We start from the raw sequence: 13,443 nt of genomic DNA, 5'->3' as shown, positions 1-13,443 counted from the left end.
GGTGAGCAATCATAAAGTGTGTACGGACAGTGAGGCAAACAACTTTGAAACAGTTTCTCTTGTGCTGATGATGGCTACACGACAGGTGAAGGCAGACAGACAGGTCAAAGGGACAAGGCATAAAAGCAAGAGATGAAGCTAATTAGCAAGCATTCAATGTGTGTGAGAGAAATAATGTGCCTGTTAGGGTTTGGCTGTGTTAATCCATGTTATATTCCCGGGTCGGTCACTCATCTCGACAGAACACCTGACGAAGGCTTCTTGTGTAATAAGCTCAAAACGCATCTGCTGCAAAGTTTTCAGCTCACTCTCACTCAGCTGTCATCCACCCATCTCCTACACACACACATTCCCGGTACCAGAGATAAAAGCGTGATAAAAGAGATGTGAGATACAAAGAAAGATCATTGGAGAAGTAAGATGAGAGCAACTTGTCAGTACTGCTATCAAAGTCGTTCTTTTGGGTTGAAAGAAGCGCTCAAAGAAATAGTAATGAGAAATGATAGACAAGGGGATTCTTGAATTAGCTCTTGATATATATTTTTGTTGGCATAAAATCTAGTTGTAAACTAGAAATAGTACATGACACAAACAATCACATGACCAAATAACTTAAATAAATACATAAATAAAAATGAATAAATAAATAAATAAAGGAATAAATAAATAAATAGATGGATAGATAAGTGAACAAATATATAAACCAAAAAAAAAAAAAAAAGTCATCAAAGAAACTGAACTGTAGCACTGTGTATCTCTCTGAAAACATTCTGCACTCTTGTTGCATATTGTGCTGTATGGAAGACTGGTGATGAACATCGACTAGTCTGATAGAGTACTGGAGTAATACTACATGACTGTCTCGAGTTGCTACTTCTGCTTGCAGAATGGTGCGACTCCCAGTGATGAGCATGGGTGCAGTGATGGACTACTTGGCTTGTTGGTGAACACTGATGTGAGGCGCATGGGGGTTAGGAGACTCTTAGCTTGCTTCCCATTTTTGAAGTCCTGTTCAACAAGGAATTGACATCGCAAGAGTTGTAAAGTCCGGCATCATGAAAATGTCCACTGATGAATTTCGTTTGTGTTTTTTTTTCCTCTTTTTTTGTTTTGTTTTTGTTGTTGTTCAGAGTCAGTGCGTGAATACTATGGCAATAGAAGACAAGCTCGACAAGAAAGGTGGCCTCTGTCTGATCCACAGGCCAGGAACGCTCTTCTCATTCAATGTGGGCACAAACAGCTGTGATGAGGTTCATGGAACTATTCACGCATAGTGTTTTTTTTTTCTCCATATAGTAATGTTCATATTTCTGTTCAAATCAAAAATACTTTTCTTCAGAGCAACAGGTGTCCAATGCAAAAATCGTAGATGCATTAGTTCATATTGTCTCTGAGTCAAAAGAAAATACAAAAGAATCAAAACATTTAACTTGAAACGAATGCCCGCCAAGAAGCAACTGGTCGGCTTCTCCTCACCAACACTGATGTGTTCTCTGTCTTCACTGCTGTCACTGTGCTACTGACATCCTCAAAAGAAATATGTAAACCTAAATAAAAACTAAATAAAAAAATATTTTTTTTCACATTCACTTACTTAGCTTACTTTGTTGGTTTTCTTTACCTCAGGAGAACACATTGCTGGATTTCTCATTTCCAGGATGTAGTTTCTCCTGAGAAAATCAGGACCTTTTGTTCAACTTATCACCACTCATTGGAGTGGTAGCAGGGTTCTAACTTTCAGGGTTCATCTGCTGAGATACATCTATATTTCTTTCGGTATGGATTGGTAATTGCATGTTGCTTGATAGTGATATGAGCGCACTGGTTAATTTTAAGAGTAATCTCGAGAACCATCACAAAAGTGTTTGTTTTTCTTTTTGGTGTCAGATACTGTATTACAATGATATGGTAGACTAGCCTATCTGATCATGTCAGCATCCTTTAGCAGGCTGATTTGCTAACTGGCATGCACATTAGCACTTCAAAATTCCTAGTTTGATTTGTGAAGCTGTATCTATGATGGATACCAAACGGCTCATTAACATATAACTTTTTTTCATTAAAGGGTGATTCCTTAACATTTCTTTCTCATTTAAGGGTAGGAATCCTGGTGATCCAAAGGATCAAGACAATGTTGAGAAAAAAAAGCATGACGGGAAAAAGGCTCAATCCTTGCTATGGTCAAGCACCTTCAATAACTTAGTCAAGGAAGAATAGGAATAGCTCATGGCTTGCAGGGATACTTGGAGATGAAGTTATACTGTCTTCTTTCCGGTGTAGTTCAGGCATCCTGCTGCGTGGTCTCACTATCTATCCTATGGTTGAGATTGGGTTCCATTGGAGGACAGCAGTCGGGTTCTCTCTTTCGCCGAGCCTCTGCGCTGCAGAACTCCCCCACTGCCTCCTATGCCTCCACCATCTGCTCGGTCGCCCCACTCGCACCTGTCGCCCCCACCCTCCGAGCGCCTCGAGTTTTGGCGGGTGGGGGTCCCATGGGGCCGGCCGTTCTTCTCATCTGGGAAGGGATCAGGAGACAAGGACGAGAAAGTCACTCTTACGTAAGGTATACATGCTACAGTGTCTCTGGTCAGGGCCAGAAATAAACAGCAACTTCAGGAAAAAAAATACTATTAATAATAAGAATGATGAACTTTATTTATATAAGACCATTCATACACAAAACAAGTGGTCCAAGTGCTTAAAAAAGAAAGAGTTGACAGTTGACAGATAATCTAAAGTGGTGACTACTGTAGATGATGGGAACCTATGATCTCTCATGAGTATTCTCAACATGTCCATAGCCTCTATAAAATATTTAAGCAGACAGCAATTAATGCTGATTCCGCAAATTAAAAATTGAACAAAAAAGTAAATAATAGTGGATAATCAGAAAGCATGGGTTAGTAGATAGGATTCTTTTTGGACAGACAGTGCTGAAAATAGCAGCATCATCTGCTGTAAATCCTAAAAGTTTTCATCACAGGGAAAGGAGTACATGCCATGCCCTTTATTACATAGAATAAAATATATTTCAGTGTTACAAATTTCAAATAGTATTCATTCATTGTTTTATATGACTGCCCCTGGATGAACCTAAATGGATCCTAAATGGTTTCTGTTTGCGTAAGCAGTCTCACCAGATAGGGCTTGCACCATGGGTTGATCATGGGAGCTGAGAAGCTGGGCTTGAATCGTTTCCACCACTCGTCTGAACCTGCGACTTGGACCTAGAGATACATAAATGCACACAAACATAACCAGATCTGGATATGGTGCAAAAATATTTGATACCCATGCTACAGTAATATAATAATTTGAGAAACATGTCATCCAAAAAGTCAGTAAACAAGACAGAGAATCTGAGTCAAATCCGTGCTTTTTCATGTCTTAAATAGTGATTATTTAATTTTTCTCCATCAAACTTCAGAATGTACAACCAAAGTCAGTCCAAAAAGTTAATATTAATAAGGTTGTATGGCAAAAAACCCCAAAAAACAGTTCCCTTCCCAACTTGCCTGATATGAGGGTGAATGTCACGCTGTAGATCCCCGTCTCCCTCCTTCCCTCCCTCTCGGTCCTCTCCCTGTCCCGCTCCCTCTCGCCCTCGGAGAAGGCAATGTCCACCTGGAACTTGACGGGCTTCTGGAAGACGGAGGGGCCGCCGGAGGACTTGTACTCGGCCCGGAAGCTGGTCTGGGAGAGGACGCTGTGACTGAGTGATGGGATCTGTGTGGTGGGGAGACAGAGAAGAAGCAGAGAGACCGACAGACTTACGAGGCGGGAGAGGTATGGGGACCGACGTGAGTATAGGGAGACAAAGGGTGAGGGTGAGGAGAAGAGAGAAAGAGTGAGCCATTGGTGAAAGCAAAGTGAGCCATCAACATGCCAAGAGTGAGCAAGACTCAAATAAAGAGAAAACTGAAATAATGACAGAAATGAAGCGTGTACAGTGTGACAGTGAACGTGAATTCCCTACAGCTTTACCAGTGAGGGCCATGCTTTCTGCAAACGAGCTGGTGAGCTTTCAGATACTTTGACCTTTGAGAGGCGTGAGAGACAGACGGCATCGGATACTCACAGACAGGAAGGCGTGGACAATGTCAGCTTTGACAGAACTCAGAGGTTTGTCTCTGATCACCACAAAGATCTGCTCCTCTTTCTCCAGGCCAATGAAGTTTCCAAACCACGACTTCTTCGCCAGCCTGGTAGACAAAGAGAAAATATGGAAAATGAGCAGACTAATTTAAAATGAACGCGCACACACACACACACACACACACACACACACACACACACACACACGCACACACACACACACGCACAAAAACACTTTTGTCTATCTATGCATTAATGATGACTTACTCAGGGCTGGACTCTGGTGTTAGACTAGACATGTCTTCTGATGTGGGAACTATAAGAGACAAATCACTATTAGTTAATTCGGTGTACAATATCGCATCATTAATTGGAAGCCAGAGGACATAAATAAATGAGATATAATATATTTTTTGACATTACAGAGGCCTGGAAAGCTGTGCATTTAAAGGGGGGGGGGGCATATACTCTGTGATTTTCTTTGTTATTTATATACTGTTATGATGTTAAATATCTATGCTAACCAAGTATGTAGATTCTCCATGTAGGTTCATATACAGGCTTCAAGCTGCCATGAATGGTTTTTTTTTTAGACGATTTTTCATACCTTACCTAAAAACTACCGTCTCCTCTGTAGTCTTTGTTGCTAAGGTGTTGCACATCTTGTCTGTGTTGCCCACGAGCATATCTCAGCTCGAACATCAAGCACAGATGTATTTGAGAAGTTGACATTTCGAGTAAATAACAGGAAAAAGTAGTGAAATCCTACTACTTTTTGTTTGTTTGTTGACGTGGACTCAGGAGCCAGCTGAAGTTTCCCGAGAGGCAGCTTCCAAGAGCTTGCCAATCAGAACAGAGTGGGCTCATTGGGAGCTGGGACCTTTAAGAGACGGGAGCTACAACGGCCTGATTCAGACAGAGGCTGAACTGAGGAGTTACATAAAGGGCGAGTATGAGTTAAATAAGGAGGTTTGAACTGTAAATTATGCAAAGATATTCCAGTAGAGCCCCAGAATAAAACACATAGACCTGTAAATTTTCATGTGTCCCCTTTAAACAGAACATTAGTGATTGTCAGCGTAAACTCCCACAACTCTTATACAGTATCAAGTTAAACGTACAGTCGCTCACCTTGCAGTTTACGGCGATGGAATCTGGGTGAGCCCAGCAGATTATTTTTGAAAGAGTTGAGACGAGTCCTCCAGTGGGCAGAGCTGCTGGCTGCCATGCCACTTCCTCCACCTGGGCTGGAGGGCGGTGTCAGCGACAATGAGCCCACCCCTCCCCCTCCCTCCGCCCGCGAGGAGGACGAGGATGAGGAAGAGGAGGGCGGGGTGGAGGAGGGGTGGTGAGGGTGGTGTACAGGGGTGCCCAAGGGTGTGGGCAATGGAGAGCCCTGGGGAGTGACCTGCGGCACAGAGTGGGCAGAGTTTGGGTAGAAGCTCTTAGTCACTGACTTTAGGACAGAGGAAGAAGGGAACAAGAAACGGTTGATAGGTGAGAGGAGCGGAGAAGGGGAGGGTGAGCGGGAGGATGGGTTGTGCAGAGGCAGGGATTTGATGGGCTGCAGATGGGGTCGGTCGGCAGGTCCCTTGGTAGGCAGGGTCTGGGTCTTTGGATGGGGGGGAGCTTTGGGCTTGTCATGAGCCCGTGCTGAGCGAGGAGTGGTGGTGCTTCCCTGTTTGGGCTCCTTTGTGGGGGGCGTAGCAGTGGCAGAGGTGACGTCTGATTGGCTGAAAGTGAAGACGGGGCTTTGATAGGACTGGGGAGTGGGTTTTTGGGGTGGGGGTGGGGGTGGGGGGTGGGAGGGGGTAGGAGAGATGGAAAACGAGAAAGAGAGGGGATGGAACATGGAGAAAGAAGGATGGAAATGAATAACATGCTTCATGACAAAAGAGTGCATTTTGTGAGTAGTGAAAGTGTCAAATGCAATTCTACTGCTGACTATGAAAGCTTTCATTTTGGATCATTAATATCTCACGGTGACAGTTGTGGTAATGACAGGGTTAAGTATGCAGTGACAGAGGACAGTGGTAGTGAAAGAGTTACTGTAATTTCTGGCAGTAAGCGTTTTCTTACTTTTCTTATTACTGGTGGTTTTCATACAAGCAAACTGTTTAAAGTTCTATATTCACCTTTGAAACTATTGTGAGTTCAACTAGTTCATGCATGATGCAGAAGAGAAGTGATGTGAAGACGGTAGAGAAACTAAGAAAATGCCACACAAACCTGTTAGGTGAGATTTATTCTGAGGATCTGGTGTTGTGATCATGTGTAAAAAATGACTAGAAGAGCTTGATAAATGGATGTTTCATGGGGTTGTGAAGTGCAGTCAGAATTTTAAAGCAGTTAAATGTAGGGGTGGGTGGTATAATATGTTAAGTAAAGCAAACATCATTACAATTTTAAGTTAAACATGTTCATACACTGAATCTTATGATTTATAGTTTTCCAATATGTTCTGTTATACGTATGTTATTTTGGGAATAATATCACACACCTTAAAATCCCAAGCCACAACTGATGTGCAATACTATTTTCACCCAGCAGTCAAAATGCAGATGGTCCAAATTTGACCACAGACAATGTAAACACTGCTGCATGGACTGACCCATTTGAACTGTTGGGAAACTGTGCAGCACATGAATTGGGGATTGAGGCTTTAATTGCAGACGTAGGTTACAAGAGGGAGATAAATAATACAAATTCACAATGTTAAAAATTCAATATTTCAGAATGCACGCTTGTATCATGTTCATAAATAGTGCAGGTAATAGCAACAGTTTTGTGTGTACAGCTGGCCAACAGGCCCTTACCCTGGGACTGCTGAGAGGGCTGGAGGAAAGACCGGTCGATGCTCCACTGACTGAGCGAGACCTGACAACAAGACCACAAATTTAAAGGGTTAGGGTTAGGGTTAGGGTCAAGTCAGTCCCTATATTGAGTATAACCAACGAGAAACTATGAGACTGAATGCACTCTGTATATTTCATATGTAACTTTTAGAGATTGTGTGTGTACTGTTATGTGTAAACAGAATATACTGTACCTCTGGCTGTGTGCAGCTGTGTCCAGGGCCCTGCGAGGTGGGGTAGGAGACCCCTGTTCAGTAACACTCAACACCTCCAGGCTCTTCCTCTCGGGGCGGCAGCGTCCGTGGCGCGTCAGCATTGGAGAGTCAACCCGCTTTCGAGGAGGGTCTGCTGAGAAATGTCACCAAAATGTTAACACAGGATTTACATCAATATCAGCAGTTTGGCTTTACAGTAAGTAATGACATAACCAAATAAAACCACTCCCAAAAGGATTGGTTGTTTTTAACCCATGGCAGCAGTATTCTTAGTTGAAGTGTTTCCTTATTAATGAACCCCATTGTTTCCTGTTTGATGGAGGTGTTGCTCCCTGTTGTCACTTTGTCACTATACATTTTTTTCCTCTTTTGCAGTTCTGAGAAGTATGATCATGTAGAAAGTGATTTTTCCACAGGCCTTTTGCTCACTGCACCATCTGTCACTGTGATAAACTTAGCTCCATGTGCACTGGCAGAATAGCTTCCCTATCCCAATTTTGTCCCATAGAGAGATCCGGCAGATGCCCTATGAAGTCTGGTTTCTAAAAGAAAATGCAGTGATGACTAAAATGTTACACATGATTCCATAAAAATGCCAAAACAAAATTAAAAAGCCTTATTTCCAACAAAACCGAATCCAAACTTCTTCCATCTTAAAAAACATGAAAATGTATCCTCTATATTGGTTGATGATTTATTTCTAATGATGGAGATCATAGTGACTGAATTCATTGGCTGATGACAAGAAGATACAAATATTTCACCCATATCCTTCAAAAATCGTGCTAACAGTAAGACAAAAAATGTTAACATTCTTGGTCAGATATGTATGTGTAGAAGCAGCAGAAGTACCATTGAAAGGCACCAGACTCACAGGCAGTGGTACAATTCCTACTCAGAAACTGAAGCTGAGAGAACAGCTTCCTTCCTTGAGTGGATCCCTCCTGCCCCCTATTGACTGACCTACGTCATTGCGCGGAGGCAAGTCCTCATCCTCATAGCTGGGGTAGCGCTCTTTCCTGTCCAGCAGTAGGTAATAGATCATCTTCTCCTGGTTTTCTCTGAGGAAAACAAAAGGAAAGAATTAAGTTCAAATCTGGAACGAATTAGAAGTAGATGTAGAAAGGAGCAATTTGTGACTCGAGCAGATAACGCTGCTAAAAAGTCTGCGTAGAAGATAAGCAGGTTGTGGCAAGTGACCTCACTGCACAGCCACGAGAGTGGCTTTTAAAAGGGTAGACCATCCATTTATGCATACACACACATGGATTTCATATGTCAGATTATCTTTACAGAACAGTTCACCCTATTTAACAGATGACATGTTCATCCAATACTCTCCACCAAAGCTTATATTTAATGGAACAGACAGGACAGAGTTGTAACCTTTGCACCTCCCTCTTACTCCTTATCATACTACAGTTCTACTACTCAGGGTCTGGATCCTCCAAAGACAGCGTTCCTAAACTGAATATGTCATAAAGTGCATACCTTTATAGTGTATAATTTGAAGCCCTCTTTTTTCCTTTTCTTTTAAAGTTGACAAGGAGGCAGGACTGCGCCATCACTTTTATCTTTGTGAGGCAGGAACTTATTATTAGGTAAAGGAGTGAGAGCCTCAAGCTTCATCCTTTGTCAAAACTATTCCTTGAAATTTGTCACAACTTTAGTCTATTCACGATGTAGTATCTTTGAACACAACCTGACTTAGAACAGGAGTTTCACATGGCATAATGGAGAGGAAACCATATCCCATCTTCATTTTCCACCAGCACTCAAAATGTCTGTCCAACATACACAAGGGCCAATAAAAATCTGAAGCTGCAACATACTGAAAACAATACTGAGTAACAAGCCAATATAACAAAAGAGCTGCAATTAAGCAACATCAAAAATGACATCTTCAAACATATTGTAGAGTGGACACACAATTTAAATTAGTAGTCTCTACAAAAAAATGAACATGGCAGTAGTGTATTTATTACATGGATATTTCATTGTATTGTTGTCACTCATTGTACAACTGGGCAATCAGAAACAGTTAATTTAGAGTTAGAAAAAAATAACCTACTCTTCACATTGCAAATCACGTGTGAGCTTGACTCTGTCTCTGAAACAGCCCAGCGAGTGCATGCTGTCCAACACATCTGGGTCCAGCTCAGTCAGGGACAAGATTCGCCTCACACACACTCTCCTGGGAGGAGGCTGCTCAGGACACGGCTCATTACGACCACCCCTGGGAGCCACACAGACACACACACACGCACACAAACACGCAAGAAACACACACGAGTGACATGAGCATAATGTGTATGATTAGATATGACGCAACATCAATTGAAATCAGTGTTCCATTCAACAGTCAAGTACGTAAAAATGAACATATACTCACAGATACCAGGCGTGTTTCTGGATGGTCTCTAGCTGTAAGGGGTGACAGGGCAGATGGGGCCATTAGTTTCTACAGTCTGTTAACAGCCAGATGGCCACAGTGCTGCAGTGTGCAAACAGTTCACACCAGATCCCTTGTTTACGTGCACAAAAAGTCACCTCATCAGTTCTGAAAATCTACCGGTACTTTTCTTTTTTTGCTACGTTAATTGATTTTGAGAATATAACTGAAAATGATGATGTGCTGGACATGTTATCGAACCAGTTTGGTCAATTGTACATCTGATATTTGTGATGAAAGCACAGAAATATTGTCTCAAATATGTAGAATATTTGGGATTGTACTGTAGGTGTCAACATGAGTACAGTCTACAAATGAGACTTCCAGGTGTTTTGGGGCCATCCATTCAAACCCCCTGTGTACAAGCACAGTCCCGTACCGTGAGCCTCTTTTCAGGGTTGACCTCGATCATGCCCTTAAGCAGGGACTGGCAGTCCGGGGGGATGAAGTGTGGCATGTGGAACACCCCGCTCTTCACTTTCTCCAGGAGCTGGCGTAAATTGTCATGGTCAAATGGCAGGGCACCCTGAGGAAGAATGAGGAAGAAAGATGGGAAAAAGGAGAGACAAAAGGAAAACACAGATGGAGAATACATAAGTACAGCAAACATATAAGGGGCTATTCATGAAGCGGTTAATCTAAACCCTAGACTCTTAAGGCCTTACCACCAGTAGAGCAAAGAGGATGACCCCACAGCTCCAAACATCTGCTCTCCGTCCATCATATTTCTCCCCCTGCCAAAGACAGAATCCCAATGAATTCATTCACCACTGACTCTTTAAAAATGCAAATGAGCCAAATTACTTGATTTAATTCACTGAGATTACTTCAGATGATTTAAGGCTTATCCAAGACAATATAATTTCATACAGAAGAGATCTTGGTCAAAAGAAACATTGTATCCCATTTTAATGGAGCTTAGTCCATCTCAGTCAAAAACACAATGAATCAATTTCTTCACTGATACTGTACAACTGGATTATCTTCTCGGGCTGTCAACACCCTCCAGAATCTGGAATCAACAGCACAAGTCACAGACTCCATTTTTCTTTAAGGCTTTTTAGGGTATTTTTATGATTTTGTAGCAATAGATGATATACTTTTGTTTGGCTCAAACAGTAGGATCAAAACGTCTGAGACTGCTTTCCCATTTAGTGGTCTCAGACTTTTGGACGCTACTGTATAACCTTGAAATATCTATGTCCCTCTGCATGAATACTTTACTAAAGTCCTTTGCTTATTTTTATTACATGTAGCAACATTTGAGGAAGGTGCTGTGCAGGAGCTGGGCACTTACCCGTATGACTTCAGGGCAAGCGTAATGTGGTGATCTGAAATAAAAAGGAATTATGTTACAGGTAACATTACTATTGTAAGTCTGGAAGAATAGTCAGAAATGCTAGTATTACTGTAAAAACTGTATGTTGTACTGTATGTACAGTACGTGTATATGTATGTATATATGCATGTATGTATGTATAAAATTATGTACGGATGGATGGATGTATATAGGCACATTACATAATATTATGTAATACTGTATGCATCGGCTTACAAGTCGCTAAACATCAAAATATTACTATTCTTTATGCACATTTTATATGAAAACAAACACACACACACACACACACACACACACACACACACACGCAGTTGGTACTTACCCACAGCTGGTCTCTAACAGACTGTCTCCCACCTGTAGGGAGGCCATGCCAAAGTCAGCGATACGGATGTTGTTTTTCTCATCCAGCAGCAGGTTCTCAGGCTTCAGGTCTCTGTGACTGCATGCATACGACAGAAACTGTTTTAGTGCTAGTGTACTGAATGTGGCATGTTAAGTATCAGTCCTCTTCACTCCTGTGCAGTGTATTGCTTGCTATGATTTATCTCGGTATTACTTATATTATTAAAGATGGGGTTTTTTTTTAATCTATTTTAATGCTACTGCTTAAGCTAGCCCAACATGTTACCATTTTCCATGACACATCATACTGGCATTGATTCTTTATTGTTTCAAGAAAAAACTATGGATAAATAACACTAGAGCCACAGTGGTTTTATTTTCAGATCAAAGGCCAAAACAAATTAAGTTAGCAGAGGAGCCCACACACGACCCAAAACCCCAATCAGTTAAAGCCCAACAGCTTTATGCAAAAACTAACCAGATGGAGTGACTGTGGCAGAAATCCAAAGCAGAGATGATCTGCCTAAAGAACTTCCGGGCCTCTTTCGGAGTTAACCGGCCCTTCTTTACCAGGTAGTCAAACAGCTCTCCTCCTGACACATGCTCCAACACCAGGTATCTGCAACATACAGGGACAACAGTGTGATATAAACCATAGTCTCTGAGAGATAACTGGAGGACAAATAATTATAAAAAATCTAAACCCAGACACTTTAAAACTGATAGATAATCCATTTGTGATTTTCAGATGATTCTAGGACCACAATATTAAGATGAAATATTGCAATTTATCTTTTTCATGTATTCACTTTAAGCCAGCCAGCCAACCTGCCTGTCTACTCCAATAGCTATTTTATACAAAGTTTTTCCTTAAGACAGATCAAAAACTGAATTTTTTTTTGGAGGTGAAGGAAAAAGTGAGAATGAGAGTGATGACAGCGGATTATTATAGTTCTTAGAGAAATATTTGTCAATCCTACACCAAAGTTTAGTACTCAGCAAGGGGGAAAAAAGCATGCAGACTGCACTAAGCCCAGTTATGCAACTTCTTTGAATGCAAAGTGAACTCACAGATATTTGTTATTCTCGTAAACATCATGCAGCTTCAACACATGCGGATGCTCAATCAGTTTCAGAATGGCAATCTCCCTCTCAACCTGGTCAGGGAAAGATAATAAAAAGGAGACAGACAGAGACAGAGAGGGGGAACTAAGATGTCATCAAAAAGCGGTAGACACAATGCAGTCAGTATCACTTTGAAGCAACAGAGCTGTGGTTAATTGATTAACTAATACAGAAGTTAAGCATAAGAGAATAGGGACAGCATAATACACATTGCTATATAAAAAAATTGAATTGCTACTGTCACTGTGAGCAACAACCTCAACCACGTCATACTGTACCTTCATCAACACTGACTCAGACAGCTTCTCTCTGTTGACTATTTTGATCGCTACCTTCTGACCCGTAATACAATGGATCCCGAGCTTGACCAGTCCTGAAAGACAGACAGAGATGATATACAGAAAGAAGCATCATAAACTGCATTTAATTCTACATAAAATTGCAGTTTCCATCAATTCCACATTCTAAGTTTTGCCATCATTTTATAGCAAAAAAAAAAGTTTGGTGTACTCACCTGTCTGTCCCTTCCCCAGCGTTTTTTCCAGTCGATATGGCCCAACATATTGAGCAGACTGACTTAAAGACAGTTCCTTACTCATACTGCTCTTACTGAATGCTAATGCACTACTACTACTACTGCACAGTGATTATTGCAATAACTGTGATATTATACAGCTTGTGGGATACAAGACAAGTGGTAAACCCAGAGGGGACTACCTTTTTATTTCAGTGATAGCACTGCTTCTCTGAAGTTACTGAGTGAACATGGTTTCTTTTTTTTTCTAAAAAAAAAAGTCCAACCGGGGCTGACTTACAACATCTGGATGATGATAAATAACATTCATTTAAACCTGGTTAGCTAAATGCGTTCGCTTTTTTTTTTGTTATGAAGCACGGTAAACATGTATAATATTTAACAAAACAGCTGGTTAGTGGTAGATAAAAGCAGAGAATGATGACAAGTAAATTACTACGCTGTTTTATGCATTAAATACGGACCACTTCCCTAAAGGTAAA

At 41.4% G+C, this 13,443-nt stretch overlaps 1 protein-coding gene across 1 annotated transcript; it reads right to left on the bottom strand.

Annotated features, from left to right (window-relative positions):
* Positions 1-2,164: 2,164 nt before the first annotated feature.
* brsk1a (BR serine/threonine kinase 1a) lies at positions 2,165-13,025 on the bottom strand. The gene is made up of 19 exons (XM_053341180.1): positions 12,941-13,025; positions 12,705-12,799; positions 12,373-12,458; positions 11,780-11,920; positions 11,282-11,398; positions 10,915-10,948; positions 10,283-10,351; positions 9,997-10,143; positions 9,558-9,589; positions 9,237-9,401; positions 8,129-8,226; positions 7,145-7,298; positions 6,912-6,972; positions 5,227-5,785; positions 4,363-4,411; positions 4,079-4,202; positions 3,516-3,726; positions 3,138-3,227; positions 2,165-2,515 (listed from the first exon to the last, which is right to left on the bottom strand). The coding sequence occupies exons 1-19, from the start codon at positions 13,023-13,025 to the stop codon at positions 2,316-2,318; spliced, it is 2,517 nt and encodes an 838-aa protein (XP_053197155.1). The 3' UTR covers positions 2,165-2,315.
* Positions 13,026-13,443: the final 418 nt, after the last annotated feature.

Source organism: Scomber japonicus, chromosome 20 (assembly GCF_027409825.1).
Source record: "Scomber japonicus isolate fScoJap1 chromosome 20, fScoJap1.pri, whole genome shotgun sequence".
In the NCBI taxonomy this organism is placed as follows: Eukaryota; Metazoa; Chordata; class Actinopteri; order Scombriformes; family Scombridae; genus Scomber; species Scomber japonicus.
This window is presented reverse-complemented; position numbering and strand designations above follow the sequence as displayed.